The sequence below is a fragment of the Rhinolophus sinicus genome, linkage group LG02, assembly GCF_036562045.2.
Source record: "Rhinolophus sinicus isolate RSC01 linkage group LG02, ASM3656204v1, whole genome shotgun sequence".
Taxonomy (NCBI): Eukaryota; Metazoa; Chordata; class Mammalia; order Chiroptera; family Rhinolophidae; genus Rhinolophus; species Rhinolophus sinicus.
This window is the reverse complement of record NC_133752.1, coordinates 192,714,652-192,728,825: the sequence shown is the minus strand read 5'-3', so window position 1 is coordinate 192,728,825 and position 14,174 is coordinate 192,714,652. Positions and strand designations below refer to the sequence as shown.

Below are 14,174 nucleotides of genomic sequence, written 5' to 3'. Positions count from 1 at the left end.
GCCCTCTGGCCTGGAAGGGACCTGTCAGCCCACATTGCCCCACGCAGTGCCAGTGTGAGGCTAGGGTGCCATTTCCTGTGACCCAGCGCAGGGGATAATGGCAAAGCCACACACGTTCCCTTGGGCAGGCAGCTCTCCACCCACCCATTGTCATCCTCAAAAATGTCCTGCACTGCTGGCCCCGGGCTGGCGGGGCATGTGCTGCTCGCTGCTGCCCTCAAAGGAGCCACACCGAAGGAATGCACAATGACCACTGTGACAGCTCATTAAGTTCCCATTATGTGCTGGCTGCTCTACTAGGTGCAATTAAGCTTCCCCATAACCCTGGGAGGTATTATTAGCCCCATTTAAAAGATAAAGAAGCTGAGGTTTTCGGTTGTTAAGGTTGTTAAAAGACTTATTCTAACAATCCAGGTTTCCTTGGCAGCTGAAGCTACTACAGTTTCTCTGCCTCTCCACTGTTGACATTTGGGGCCAGACAGTTCTTTATTGTGGGGGAGGCGGTCCTGTGCGTAGTAGGATGTTTATCAGCATCCCTGGCCTCTACCTACTAGACACCAGTAGCAGCCCTCCAGCTGTGATAACCAAAAGTGCCTCCAGACCTGGCCAGTGTCCCCTGGGGGTCACTCACTCCCTGCTCTATGCCTCCACTGGGTGAAGAGCAGACCTGAACTGAAAACAGTCCATGAAAGAGGGAGGGGCCGGCTCTGCTCCTTACCAGTCGTGTTGACCTTTAGCCATTTACTTAATTTTTCTAAGCCTCAGCTTCCTCATTTGGATGACAGGGATGCAAACAGTGCCAGCCTCTTAATTGTAGTTGACTGACAGTACAGCATTCAGCTCAGTGCCTGGCTCTTAGTCAGCACTTTATGAGTTAGTTGTGGTATCAAACCCAGGGCCTCAGTGAGTTCTGGGCACCCAGTGGTCAAATTGCTAGAAGCATGTGCAGGAATGACCTCTCTGCTTAGAATAAAGTGGACTCTATAGGAAACAATTTGCATGTGTGGGGGGTGGTATGGGACACTATCCCACGTGGTCATCTTGGTGGAGGAGGTGGGGGAATCATGCAGGAGAGAACCCCGGGGAGAAGGGGAGAGTCCTTCATGCATTTTACCAGTGTTTATTGAGCACCTACTGTGTGCTTTCCCCCAGTCTCTGTCCTGGGCTCTTCCCCATGCAGGCTGGGAGGGTGGGGTTCTGGGTTTGTTTCATTAAGACATCATCATCTTTTTTGTGTTATAGGCTGGGTCCAGGGTGTCCACTGGGCCCAGCTGGGATCTGCCTACTCTGCCATGGCTGGCAGCTGCAGCCAGCTCTCCAGTGGGCAAGGAGGTCTTGGCATGAGTGCTACGTGCCATTTGGTACTGGGTCTTCAGTCCACTCTCCTGAGAGGTTAATTGATTCATTATGCCACAAACAGCCTGGGAGACCTGGCTGGGCACCCCCACTTCGGCTTTCCTCTGCTGCTGCCTCTCCTGCCAACCCCAGACAGAATTAGAATTAAAATCAAATCAAATGGCTACAACCACCTCAGTTCACAGGTGATAGCCAGGACCCGAGAGGGGCAGCAACCAACCTGAGGTCACAGGCAGTGAGTAGCAGTGGATGGTGGCCTCCAGCTCTCTGGATCACCAGGTCTGGGCGTGACAGAACCCCGTGGGGAAATGGCCTGCCTTGATCTTTAGTAGAGATCAGCCACCTGCCTGTGGTTCTTGGGTTGGATCCTGTGACCACATTTGGAGATCACTGAAGGTGTGGTATCTCTCCTGGTGTTGGAGATGAGGGAGGAAAGCGAGGGACAGCTAAGCCAACATCCCTCCTCTTCACACATATGCAGCCCCTGGCTGCACAGCTGTGAACCCTGAAGGAGAGACCCCAGCTCCCAGCCAAGCTTACTGCTAGGCCCCCAACCTTCCTTCCCTCGAACCTCCTGACAGCCCTGACACCAACCAGGATGATAAGCTCCGCGTTGAAATGAAGAGCTCAGGGGTTTTAAGGAAGTCATTTTAAAAGTGGTTATGCTACGCTCTGCCCTGGGTTCCCCGGCACCAAGGCCAACTTGGGTGGCCAGAGCTGGGCATGGTGGAACCCCTGGAGGAGGTATTCCCAGACACCACTATAAGTCACGGTCAGTGTCGAGGAAATGGAGCTTTGTGGGCTAGAAACTGATCAATCACGGGGCTCCTAGCAGAGCTTTTGGAGAGAGCCCTCTGAGGGTGGCCTCCTGGCGAGATGACTTCCCCTCCTCTGTCAGGCAGTGAGAGGCCTCTTCCCTCCCTTGGAGGCACCTGCTCTAGGCCTCCCAGAGCTCCAGTCCTTGGAGTGTTCCGTGAGCCAACGAGAGCAGGGGCTCCTCCCTTCTTAATCCAGGGAAACTGAGGCACCGAGTTGTTAGACCCAAGGTTAAACAGTGGTAAGTCAAGTCAGCTGACGCCCTCCCAGGGCTCCTCCCATGAGACCGTGCCGTCCTGTGTGTTTGTGCACACACGTATGTGTTTGCCTGGGAGTGAGTTCGGAGGTACAGCAGCATCTTATGCATTTTCTTTGCCCTGAGGCGCTGCGTGTCAGCTTTGTGTGTCTCAGATTCTCATCTGCCCTCACCTCTGTCTCTAGACCTCTGGCTTCAGCCCCTCGGGTCTCCCTGGACAGGGGGGGATGTGGCTGCATCCTTCCTATCGGGCTGCTCTCATGTCATTGTGGGTCCTGTGGTTTCCCTGGAGGAAGCCCAGCTCCGAGTGGGGCCTGTTAAAGTGCTTATTAAGTTTCAAGTGTTTTTGGTAACAGGCCAGAGAGGCTCTAAAAATAGGGTTTGCCTGGGCATGGGGCATGGGTAAGCTTTCAGGTTTCCCGGCCGCATCTGAGGATTCCCTTCTGCCTTCTTTGAGTGAAAGACCAAATAGGTATCGTTAGTACCTGTGGCCTCCTGAGACCATCCAACTCTACAGGCATTTATTAAACACCTCGTGTACAACTCTGCAGGCATTTATTAAACACCTCTGACTCTCTGCTGTCAGAAAGACGGGGCTTTGAATGCAGGTTCTGCTGATGACCGGCTGTAGGACTCGGACAAAGGGTGTTGCCTGTTTGAGCCTCTGTTTTCTTATCTCTGATAATTAGATCTCCCATGACAAACGCTGGCTGTCATCTGTCAGGTGTGGAGGAGAAGCATAAAGATTGTGAAGCTTCCCGGAACCTGTAGTGTGATGGGGGAGATGGATGTATACAATGAATCAGAGCAAGCTGGGGGTCCTATTTGCAGGCGAGGGATACAGCATCCTCTCTGGGTCTTCAAGGCTTCGGCAGATCCTGGCCTTTGGGCCTTTGTGTTCCTGGTTCTCAGGCCTGGAATCTACCTCCTGCCCACCCCTAGCCCAGCTGTCCACCTGTCCATGTCCAAGAGGCCCCGTGGGAACTTTCTGTAGGGGGTAGTGTCTGTTGGGGCGAAGAGGGCTGTGGCTGAAAGTCCTTACTCCCAGCGTGTTTGCCTGGCAGGGGGACCCCATTCCTGAGGAACTCTATGAGATGCTGAGTGACCACTCGATCCGCTCCTTCGATGACCTCCAGCGCCTGCTGCACGGAGACTCCGTAGGTAAATTGAATCCTCGCCCAGGGCTCTGGCTCTCCACCGAGTCCTCAGGTGCCAGGGGGTGGGGAGTGGGTGCCGGGCAAGGGCCAGCCTCTCTTTTGTGACATCCAGAGAACCAGAGACCTGTGGCAGCTGAGGGAGGACTTGGCCACACCTGTCTGGGGCAGGGCTGAGTAGGAGGACGGGCTGGTACCTAGGATGTGAGGTGTGGCAGGAGAAGCATCCACATGTGGCTCTGGCTTGGCGTAGAGGGTGGGGCTGTGGGAGGGGAGGCAGGCAGGGAGAAGGTGCCCAGGGCATCTGCCCCATGAGTATCCAGGTGTGGACTCAGCTAGGGAGGGTGGTGCTGGAGGAGCCACCTCCCTGTCTCTCTGGCCAAGGGCCCACACTCTACAAGGTCTCCCGGGGACACCTGGCTGGGACCAGTGGGCAGCCCTACCCGTGCCCAAGAGGGCACTCAGAGAATGGGCACGTGCTTGGTGGCACACACGTGGCAGAGCTGGCGGGCTGTGTCGGGAATGTATTTATAAACGCTGTCTTCAGAGCAAATTCCATTCTATTCTAACCTCTGGCCTGTTCCCTGGAGCCCTGGTCAGCACCCCCCTGCACCCCCAGCTCCCCTTCCCTCTGGGGTTTTGTCTCTTTGTCACTTTGTAATCCTTGCCCAGACTGCTATCTACGGGGGACAGCATTTCCTGCCTTTGTTTCCTCTCCCAGTTGGGCCCCTGGCTGCCTCTCAAAAGCATTCCCCGGGCCCTTTCAAACCCGCCTATGCCGGGGCCTGATGATGCAGGCAGGAGGGGGCCCCAGCTGGGCCCACCTATTGTTCACCAGGCCCCCCACCCGATGTCTCCCACACCCCCACCCCAGACTGGCCAGCCCTGGCCAACACAATGGGGCAACTTCCAAATTTAGCTTTTCTGCTGTTTCTTTCCAAGGTCCTTCGCCCCCACCCTCATATTGCCCCTCCACACCCCGGGTGGGGGTCGGGTCGGGGAAGACGGTTTTCAATAGCAGGCCTGTTTCGAGGCAACCATGTGGCTATTTTTTCCTAATCAACTTAACCTTTCCACAAAGCACATCTTTTCCCCATCTCCTCCCAACCAGGGACATTCCAGAAATGGCAGAGAGAAAGGAATGGAGCCAGAGGGACAGACAGACACACTGTTCGTGGGACAATAGGCTAGACGGAAGTGCATCAGTTTTAGGAAAGTCTGCTCTAAACAGGGCCCCTTGGGAGCCCACAGGGACGAGCAATAGTTTTGTCATGGGCAGTGTCAGTGGGATGGGGAGACAGTGTGAGTCTGAGATACTGTGTGGAGGGGGACAGAGCTAGTCCCCGACACCCTTCAGTGTATTTGCTGGCTTTCAGCCATCAGAGAGCTAGAAGAGTCTGCCCACCATTCAACGTCAAGCTCAAAGTTCTCCTGTCCAGCCCTCGCTTTCCGCAGCCAGCTTCCGGCTGCCTCTACACAGAGGGCTGTCTCCAAGGAGTGCTGATGGTGCTGAGATGAAGGCCTCCCAGGCTAGAGAAGGGAGCTGTAGTTGTGACCTTAGGAATAAATGTACAGCTTAGGGCAGGCATGGGGCAAAAGGTCAGAGGGAGAGAGACAGAAACACAATGAGAGACTGGGAGATGGAGAGAGACCAAGACCTAGAAGGACACTGGGTGAGGGCTCCCCTATCCCAGCAATTCCAGCTCCCTACCTCTCTCTGCCTTCAGTCCCCACCCCACCCCTCTCCCTCCCACCCTCTCTCCCGCCCAACTGAACCATTGTCAGGGGCTCCAGAGGGGCTGTGTCCAGGGCACGCTGGTCCCCCCTGGGGACTATGGGAATTTCTCCATTCAGCACTTCCTATGGGAACTCTGGGTGGAGGGGCACTGGAAAGTGGCCTCAGAGCTCTGGGTCCTTGCCCTGCCCTGGAGGCCGAGGAGGGTTCGCTTACAGTAGCAAAAGGGAAGGGTTATTTTTAACTCCATTGACATGGGTTCTGTCCAAAAATGTGGCTGAAGAGCCCAGAGTGGGGCTGAAGGCCCTCCGAGGATACAGTCAGGGCCCCACCACCTCCTGAACCCCATGGCCATCCTGGGGTTTGCCTGGAGGACGCCTCCTCAGAGGCAAGGAGCCAGAAGGGGAGTATGTTCTCTGGAGTGGGGTCCCAGTGAGGGGCGAGAGGCAATCCTCCTGCCTGCCCCAGAGGCCCCATTGGAGCCCCCACCCCGTGGGCTGGCCAGCCAGCAGTTGTCACAGTGCATCTGACTGTGCCTTCTCTTGCAGATGAAGACGGGGCTGAGTTGGACCTGAATTTGACTCAGTCCCATTCTGGAGGCAAGCTGGAGAGCTTATCCCGAGGGAGAAGGAGCCTAGGTAAGAATGAGGGTGAAAACGGGGGCCCTCAAAGTGGGGGCCAGGGGAGAAGAACTGGGCACACAGCCTGCCGGAGGCTGTGAGGGTGGGCCCTGTTTGTCCCACACTTAGAAATGAGTTGAGCCCAGAAAGAATAACCTCCTTAAATACCCTGTACTGAGTTGTCATCATGCCCCACCCCTAACATACACTGTTTCCTAAATATAGTCTTTTAAGTTCATTTGTTCATTACTTCAACCCTAGAGCTAGACATTATTAACCCTATTTTATAAAGTTGGAGACTGGAGCCCAGAGAAGGTAAAGAAGTGGCTGTGGTCACATAGCCAGCATGTGGTGGGGCTGGGATCCCAATAGCTCTTCTCAGTGCCACCTGCTGCGTGTCTCTGCTGTGGCTACGGGCTGTGGCCTGGGACAGCAGGCATGGAGCAAAGCCTGGGACCTGCCTCCTGCTGTACTGCAGAAACCAAAAGGAGAATGTAGGTCAGGGAAGGCAAGTGCCCACTTCACGCCCCTCTTCCTCTCTGCCCACCTGCAGTCCCCAAAACAGTGTAGACCGTGACTGGGGGGCCTCCAGGAAAGAGTCAGTGGCCTGAGTTCCAATCTTTGCTCTGTGAATTTGGGCATCTAATTTAGCTCTTGGAGACTCAGTTTTTCTATATGTGAATTATGACAAACCCCAGCATTGCCTGTCCGCTTGCTGTAGGCCAGGCTTCACTCACCTCACTCCTTAGGTCTGCAAGTGCCATGTAGGCACTGTTATTATCCCATTTCATAGATGAGGAAACTGTAGCTTCGAAAGAAGCAACGATGTCAGAACAGATTACAGTGTAAAACGAGAAAGTAAAGTGGTTACAAGATAATAGTTAGGGCCACATGTCAGACAAACCCATAAAGGTGTGAAATCAGAGTGAAATGGGTGGGGGCTGGCAGAAGGAGACTGGCATTTACAACATGCCAGCACCCTCTGAATTACCTCACTTGATCCTGACAGTGGTTCTTGGGTGTAGATCTCATCACACCTGTTTGTATAGGGGGAAACAGATTCAGAACCCATCAGCAACCTGCCCAAATACCATGGCTGATAACAGCCAGTACTTAAAACCTCCCCTGACGTGGAAGGAAGAGGGAATCGGCCAACCGTTTTGGAGGTGCTCCACTTCCCGCCAGGTAGGGGCTCTGAGCAGCCCTCCACCCCCACTCCTGATGGAGGTCCCCTCTCCCTTCAGATTCCCAGACGGTCGCCGAGCCAGCCATGATCGCGGAGTGTAAGACGCGCACCGAGGTGTTTGAGATCTCCCGGCGCCTGGTTGACCGCACCAACGCCAACTTCCTGGTGTGGCCACCCTGCGTGGAGGTGCAACGCTGCTCCGGCTGCTGCAACAATCGCAACGTGCAGTGCCGCCCCACCCAGGTGCAGCTGCGACATGTCCAGGTGTGCAGGCCCCACGTCCCCTCCCGGGCTGGCCCAGCTGAGAGCAGGGTCTGCCCTGCTGGGGCTGGCACTCACGGACCAGGCTCTTGAATGCGTCAAAAGGCATTCCTGGCAGGGTGTGGGCTCAGTCCAGAGAAGGCGCGCTCAGGAAGCTCTCCGGACAGGTGTGCCGAGGCTGCCCAAGAGTCCTCTATGGCCTCCCAAGCCGCGGTGACCAAAAGGCACAGGCAAACCTCCAGACAGGCTGGGTGTGGGATATTAAGTAAAGGGTACTGCCTCATTCTTTACAGGGATAAAATCCCAAAATGTCTCTTGAAGAGACATGTCTGTAAACATATTGGACCCTCACGATGTTCTGGGCAGCTGCTCAGATCCCCCAAAGCTCTCCCGTTCTGGCCTGTCAGTTTTCTTTATTCTGCTGAGAGAAAGGCTCCCCTGCGTCTGTAACACCTGCTCTTCTCCCTTTGACGAACCGTGTCTTTTATAAGGAGGTGTAGAGACCCTCTAGGCTACAGACACTGCAAGAGCTGGGGCAGCCCCTAGCACAGAGTCAGAATGCTGCATCCTGCCTCTTTTCTGGAAACATTGGGTACACATTATGACTCAAGGGAAATTTTAGAGTGGAGGCTGTCCTCGGGAGCTCCTGATCTCATGGCATGCAGGGCAGGATCAGAGAAGCCTCTGCTATCTTCTGATTCATGTGGAAAGTTTTCTGTACCCCTCGGGCCAGCCTCACCCACACACCTCTACTGAGCCGAGGTGCTGGTGGTAGGCACACCGAGGGCCAGCGCTGGCTGCTGAGCCCGCATTTGCTGAATGATCTGGTGACTTCACCACGCCCCCTCCCCTGCGGTCAGCTGTGGCCCTTCCTCTTGCCCACCTTCCACCCCAGGCCTGGGCCCTGGGCCCGAGATTACGAGTGTCACTCTCCACCCCACCTCCCACTGCCATGGTATCTCCTGTCCCCAATGCTTCCAGCTCTATGGATGGACACCTGACAGCTGACCTCCCCCTTCCCGCCTCCCTCCTGGATAAAGCCTCCCCTCACTTCCTTCCAGACAACCATCTCCCCGCCTCTGCCACAGCCCCTGACCTTGGCTGGCGCTCCAGGAATGAGGACACCACAGGCTCCACGCTCCACCCGGAAATGCCTTTCTCCCTCTCTGAGAGCACCGAGGGGGGCTGTGGCCAAGCTGGAGGCCAGGTCGGGAGGGCTTGTTTTGATGGAAAAGCTACAAGAAGGGCAGAGGGCAAGGTCCTGCTATTGTTTTGGCCGCAGTGTCTGCACTGCTGCTCTTCAGGCTTTCGAGGAAAGATTCCCCACAGGGGACGCTGGGGTGGGAAGAGAAGGCAGGCAGCTACCTCAGCCCCTGCCCAGGTGGTCTTACAGAGGCACTTGGGTGGTTCTATCCTCCAGGTGAGGAAGATCGAGATTGTACGGAAGAAGCCAAGCTTTAAGAAGGCCACAGTGACCCTGGAGGACCACCTGGCGTGCAAGTGTGAGACGATAGTGGCTGCACGACCTGTGACCCGAAGCCCGGGGAGTTCCCAGGAGCAGCGAGGTAACCTTCAGTCCAGGGTCGGCCTCTGATTGCTCGGCCTGGCCAGTCCCTTCTCCTGTGGCAGCTGCCGGGTGGGGGGAAATTGGATCAGGCATGCGCCTCAGACCCCACCCCTGGTTAAATTCATCTGAAGCTTTCCATCTCACTGAGAACAATCCAGATTCATCCCCTGACTGCAAGGCTCTGTATGAGGATGTAGCCCCCAGTTGGCCCTTTGGTCTTGCTGCCAACCAATCCCCCCTCACTGTGACACCCCAGCCAGCCTGGCCTTTTTGAATGGCCAGCTACATTTCTGCCTCAGGGCCTTTGCACATGCCACTCTGTCTGAAACTCACTTCTCTCAGCTCTTCACAAGCCTATTTCTTCTCTTCATTTGCATCTTAGCTCTGAAGTCACCTCCTCCTAGAAGTCTGCCCTGACCACCCTGTCCAGAGTGGTCAGCCCCCATCCCAGATTTGCTACACCTACTCATTTAAGGAATACATGAAATGGGGAGGAACCAGGGCCTGGACAAGAGAAGACCCCATGTACATTGTCTTCAGATTTTTGATAACTTGTTTTAGGGATGAGAAATCAAACTAATTCCTGTGGCCTTGAGGGGGAATTAGGATGAACGGGGCAAAGCTATCAGAGAGAGATGTTTAACTCCATAAACCCATCAGGGGTCTGAGACGGAATTGTCTGCCTTGTGATGTAGTGAGTTCCCTGTCACTAGAAGTGTGTAAGTAAAGGCTGGGCAGCAGGATTGTGACAGACAAGTTTCAAGCATCCGATGGATAAGTGGAACCAGAGTTCTATCCCTATCCTAGTGAGCCCCACTTTTGCTGAATGCTCTGGTGACTTTGCTATGCCCATTCACTGAAATTTTACAAATTCATAATTTTAGGGGCATAATTTGATTTAAAGATTTGAAAAGGACCCCCCCCCCAAAAAAAAAAAATCTGGTTTAATTGCCTCCTCCACATTTTATAGATGAGGTGCCTGACGGCCAGAGAAGCTGAGATCTTGCCAGAGGTCACACAGTCAATCCCAGATCTTGTGACATCTAGTTCTGGGTTCTTCAGATTGTATCCTGCTGCCTTTTCTCCTTCAAATGTTTGTAGTAAGGATCAAATCAGAGTCATTAAAATAATGTGATTAGATGCGCATAAAAAAAGTCACTCAAGTGACTGTTTTGATTTTCAGTAACTTTCTGTTGCTGGGGGACAGAACAGTCTCACCGTCGTTTCTTATTAACAGACCTCTGGAAGTCAGGGCCATCTCTTAGCCTCTTTGTCCTGTTCTCAGAGCTGAGCAGAGGCCTGGATGTCCTGGGAAGGCTGATAATGTGACAGCTTCAAACTGACGCGTTGTAAATTATTTATAGAGTTAACATGGAGAATGATTTTTCTAGTTAGGAAAAATTATATTTTTCTTCATGTTTAGAACGGGGTTGTTTTACATGCATTTTTTTCACATGATTTTCCAAACCAGTTTCTTGGGAGGCACGTTAAACCAATTAGTATGTAGATAATATCTTGCTGTTTAGTTGTAGCATTTTGGCCCCGTGTGGTGGGTACTTCTGGCAGCTGGACACTGTCCTGGCCAGGCTAAGGCTTGGTGGTGTGGCCTGTGTGATGTGGTGGTCAGAACCCTGGGCTAAAATTTCTGCTCTGTCACTTGTGAGCTGTATGACAACCTTGAGCTGGCTCAGGCTTTGCCAGTCCAGTGTCCTGCTGGTGGCCTGGTCTCTGGATCAGAAACTCTAGGCCCTCAATGGTTCTTCTGGGTACAAATGTCCCAAGTCCCTGACTTGCAGAGATGGGGTAACTACCTTATGGAAGCTTGTGTCTGCAAGGTGGAAGGTCAGGTGTTTAACCCAAAGAGTGGGGTGGGCCTTGAGCTTGGCAGAGAAAGCTTTCATTTTCTACTTGGGGGCCCAGGAGGAAGAGAGACGTAAGTGCAAACCTTGAACGTAAGCGCAAACCTTGACCTAGGCTCACAGGCACTGTGACTGACAGCAGAGGGGTTGATTGACAGTTTGGACTCGGGACAGATCCCTGGGTTCAAATCCCAGTCTCTCTGCCTCAGTTTTCTCACCTGTTGTATAAACATACTTGTACCCACCTTGAGGATAAATGAGCTTAGAACATTGCCAGGTGCTCGCTAAGAGTTCTGGCTATTTTCATATATTATCTCCTAATCCTAGGAGGCCAGGGCTACTGGCATCTCCGTTTTAGAGATGTGGAAATTGAGGCACAGGGAGTTTCTATGACTTGCCCGAAACCACATGACTAACACGTGGGAGAGCCCAGATTTGAACCCTGGTGGTCTGGCCCACCATCTGAGCTCTGGACTGCCCCACTGTGCCATTACTCTAAGTGGCGAAGGTAAGGCAGACATCGGGCACAACTGATGGAAAGGCCCAGCTCTGTGGTGGGGGGTCTGGTTGTGGCCCAAAGCCCAGTGGCTCACTCATCACAAGACTGCAAGGGGCTGACAGGTTGGTGGGAGGAAAACCTCAATGGGTGAAGCCGAGGAAACGAAAGAGAAGTTCGTAAGAGCAGCTGCCATTTGCCAATCACAGCTTAGTCTGTACTCAGTGGCAGAGACAACAGCCATTTCCTTCTTTCCTATGTCTGTGGGCTGATGGGGCTCAGCTGGGTGGTTCTACTGCTGTCTCATAGTTTCATTCAGTCATCTGGAGGCCACACTGGGACAGCTGGGCCTCTGTCATTCAGGGCCTCTCTTCCCCAGATGGTCTCCCCAGCAGGGTAACCAGACTTCTTATGTGGCGGCACAGGGCTCCACGAAGTGCAAAGGTGGGACCTACCAGGCCTTTTTAGGCTTATGCCTGGACCTGGCACAGCACTGCTCTGCCTCCTTTTATTGGTTAACAGATAGGGAAACTGAGGCATGGAGTGGTTTAGTAATTGTTCCCAAGGCATGTACAGCCGGTGAGCGATGTAGTTGGGATTCAAACCCAGGAGGTCTGGCCCCTTCCCTCAGCGCAGAGGCTTTGGGGAGGTGTGTGGCAGGCCTTGGTTGAGAGGGATAGACACCTCCACCCATCCACCAGTGGTTCTGCCTGCTGACAAGTCCTTTCTTTCTCTTGAGCAGCTAAGACACCCCAAACTCGAGTGACCATTCGGACTGTGCGAGTCCGCCGGCCCCCCAAGGGGAAGCACAGGAAGTTCAAGCACACGCACGACAAGGTGGCCCTGAAGGAGACCCTCGGAGCCTAGGGGCATCTGCAAGAGAGTGCGGGCAGGTGAGGGCCAGGAGGGGGCGCTGCGGCCCACAACCCTGTTTCCTTCTCCTGGGCCTGTGTTTTGGGTGGTGGAAGGGGTTGGGGGAGAAGCATTTTCCCATAGGCCCTAAGCTTTGATCCCTGCTGCCCAGTTATCAGCTGAGTTTTTCCATTGTGTGGGGGAGGGGGGGAAGGGGAGGGGGGGTGGAGGGTCGGGGGCGCTTTGGAGACCCCAGCCCAGCTGTGTCCCAGCATGCCCTCAAAAAATCAGTCATCAGCCCTGAGTGCTGCTGAAAATCAGCGATGACTGGTCCACTCCAGCTCTTTGTCCCTGGCAAGAGGGGCTCGTGAGCGTGGCATGGAGTTCCTAGGCTGCTTCTGACCCCGTGTCCCTCTGCTTATCTTACAGGGTTATTTAATATGGTATTTGCTGTATCGCCCCCATGGGGTCCTTGGAGTGATAATATTGTTCCCCTCGTCCGTCTGTCTCGATGCCTGATTCGGACGGCCAATGGTGCTTCCCCCGCCCCTCCACGCGTCCGTCCACCCCTCCGCCAGTGGGTCTCCCCTCAGTGGCCTCCAGCATCTTGCCCGGAAATTTGAGAAGGAAACAAAAGACCTGGATTCCATCGAGGTCTTCCTCCTCCAACCCCAAAAATCTGGGACAGGGGTACAAGAGAGACTGATGGGGGAAGGGGCTCCCTTCCCCAGCACCTGGCCCAGGCCACACCTGAGCGCTGTGGACTGGCCCAAGGAACCCTGCATGTGGCCCTGAGGACCTCTCTGCATGGCCTGCCTGGTTCCTGGACTTCCAGCCAGCTCTGACGGGAACACCCCAGGCAGGCCAGGATCCTTCCTACCCCTGTGGCCTAGACCAGGTGGGGGAGCACAGACTGGAGAAAACCCCCTCTCACCGTGCCCAGGCCCAGTCACCTCTCCTTGGTCACCTCTGCTCAGTGACTTCCTTTCATTTTCCACGTATGAAATATTTGAAGAGGTGGACTCCTGCAGGCGAGTGTGGCCCGAGTGCCAAGCAGCCAAGTGCCCTCTCAGATGGGTTAGAGATGAAGGTTGCTGTGGAGGTGGGTATAGATGGTGACCTGGGCATCTGCTAGCTCTTCCCCCTCCCCCCTTTCACTTCCTCCTCTGTTTCATCTCTCTACCTCCACCCTGCAACTTTCTCTTGTCCTGGCCCTTCAGTCTGCGCCAACAAAGGGAGCACCTCTTATTGAGGCTCCAAATGACCCCGTCACTGCTTCCTAGGGCAGAAGACCAGGGGCCAGGGCAGCAGGGGGCCTGTCCATTATATCCCAGCCCGGCCAAGACTGCCGTGTAAGGTTGTGCAGGTTGTGCACTGCACAGGGCACTGCCTGCGGGGATCACCGATCACATCATAGACATGGCCAATTTGTATATTTATTATGACAGTTTTCTGGCGGGTGGAGGTAAAGTGTCTTGAGGAAAGGGATCCTTTTCCTCATTGACACAAAGGCTCTGTGTGGACTGGCTGTGCCTCTGACCCAGCTGGTGGCTTGGAGTGGTCAGATAGGAGTGAGCTCATGGTAGGGAGGTGGGGAGGCAGCATATGTCCATCTGTCCCCTGTTTCCCCAAGTCCTCAGCTCAAGCAGGTGTGAAAAACCTGGAAGTCTCCAACGGAGGGGGCAGCCTTGTGCCCAATGCATACTTCCCCATCTTCGATGCTTTTGAGTTCCACCTCTGGTGGCTCCTTCCAGGAAACCAGCTCCTGGGCTGGGAGTGGGAAAGAAAGGGAAAAGATCCCCAGGACCCCTTAGGGGCGGGCTCTGAGCTCCCACCTCTCTTGCCACCTTCCACTGACATTTTCCCCTCCCCCTCTCCAAAATCTGCTTCCTTCAGTTTGTAAAGTCGGTGATTATATTTTTGGGGGCTTTCCTTTTATTTTTTAAATGTAAAATTTATTTATATTCCGTATTTAAAGTTGTAAAAAAAAATAACCACAAAACCAAATCAAATGAA

At 54.2% G+C, this 14,174-nt stretch overlaps 1 protein-coding gene across 1 annotated transcript in view; it reads left to right on the top strand.

Moving 5' to 3' along the window:
- The window catches only part of PDGFB (platelet derived growth factor subunit B), a 19,599-nt gene extending 5,425 nt beyond the window's left edge, over positions 1-14,174 (top strand). Inside the window, exons 3-8 of the mRNA XM_074326416.1 lie at positions 3,493-3,589; positions 5,866-5,955; positions 7,182-7,387; positions 8,805-8,949; positions 12,049-12,199; positions 12,588-14,174. Of these exons, the coding sequence (XP_074182517.1) occupies positions 3,493-3,589; positions 5,866-5,955; positions 7,182-7,387; positions 8,805-8,949; positions 12,049-12,173 (663 nt within the window). The 3' untranslated portion in view covers positions 12,174-12,199; positions 12,588-14,174. The remainder of the gene's footprint in view (positions 1-3,492; positions 3,590-5,865; positions 5,956-7,181; positions 7,388-8,804; positions 8,950-12,048; positions 12,200-12,587) is intronic.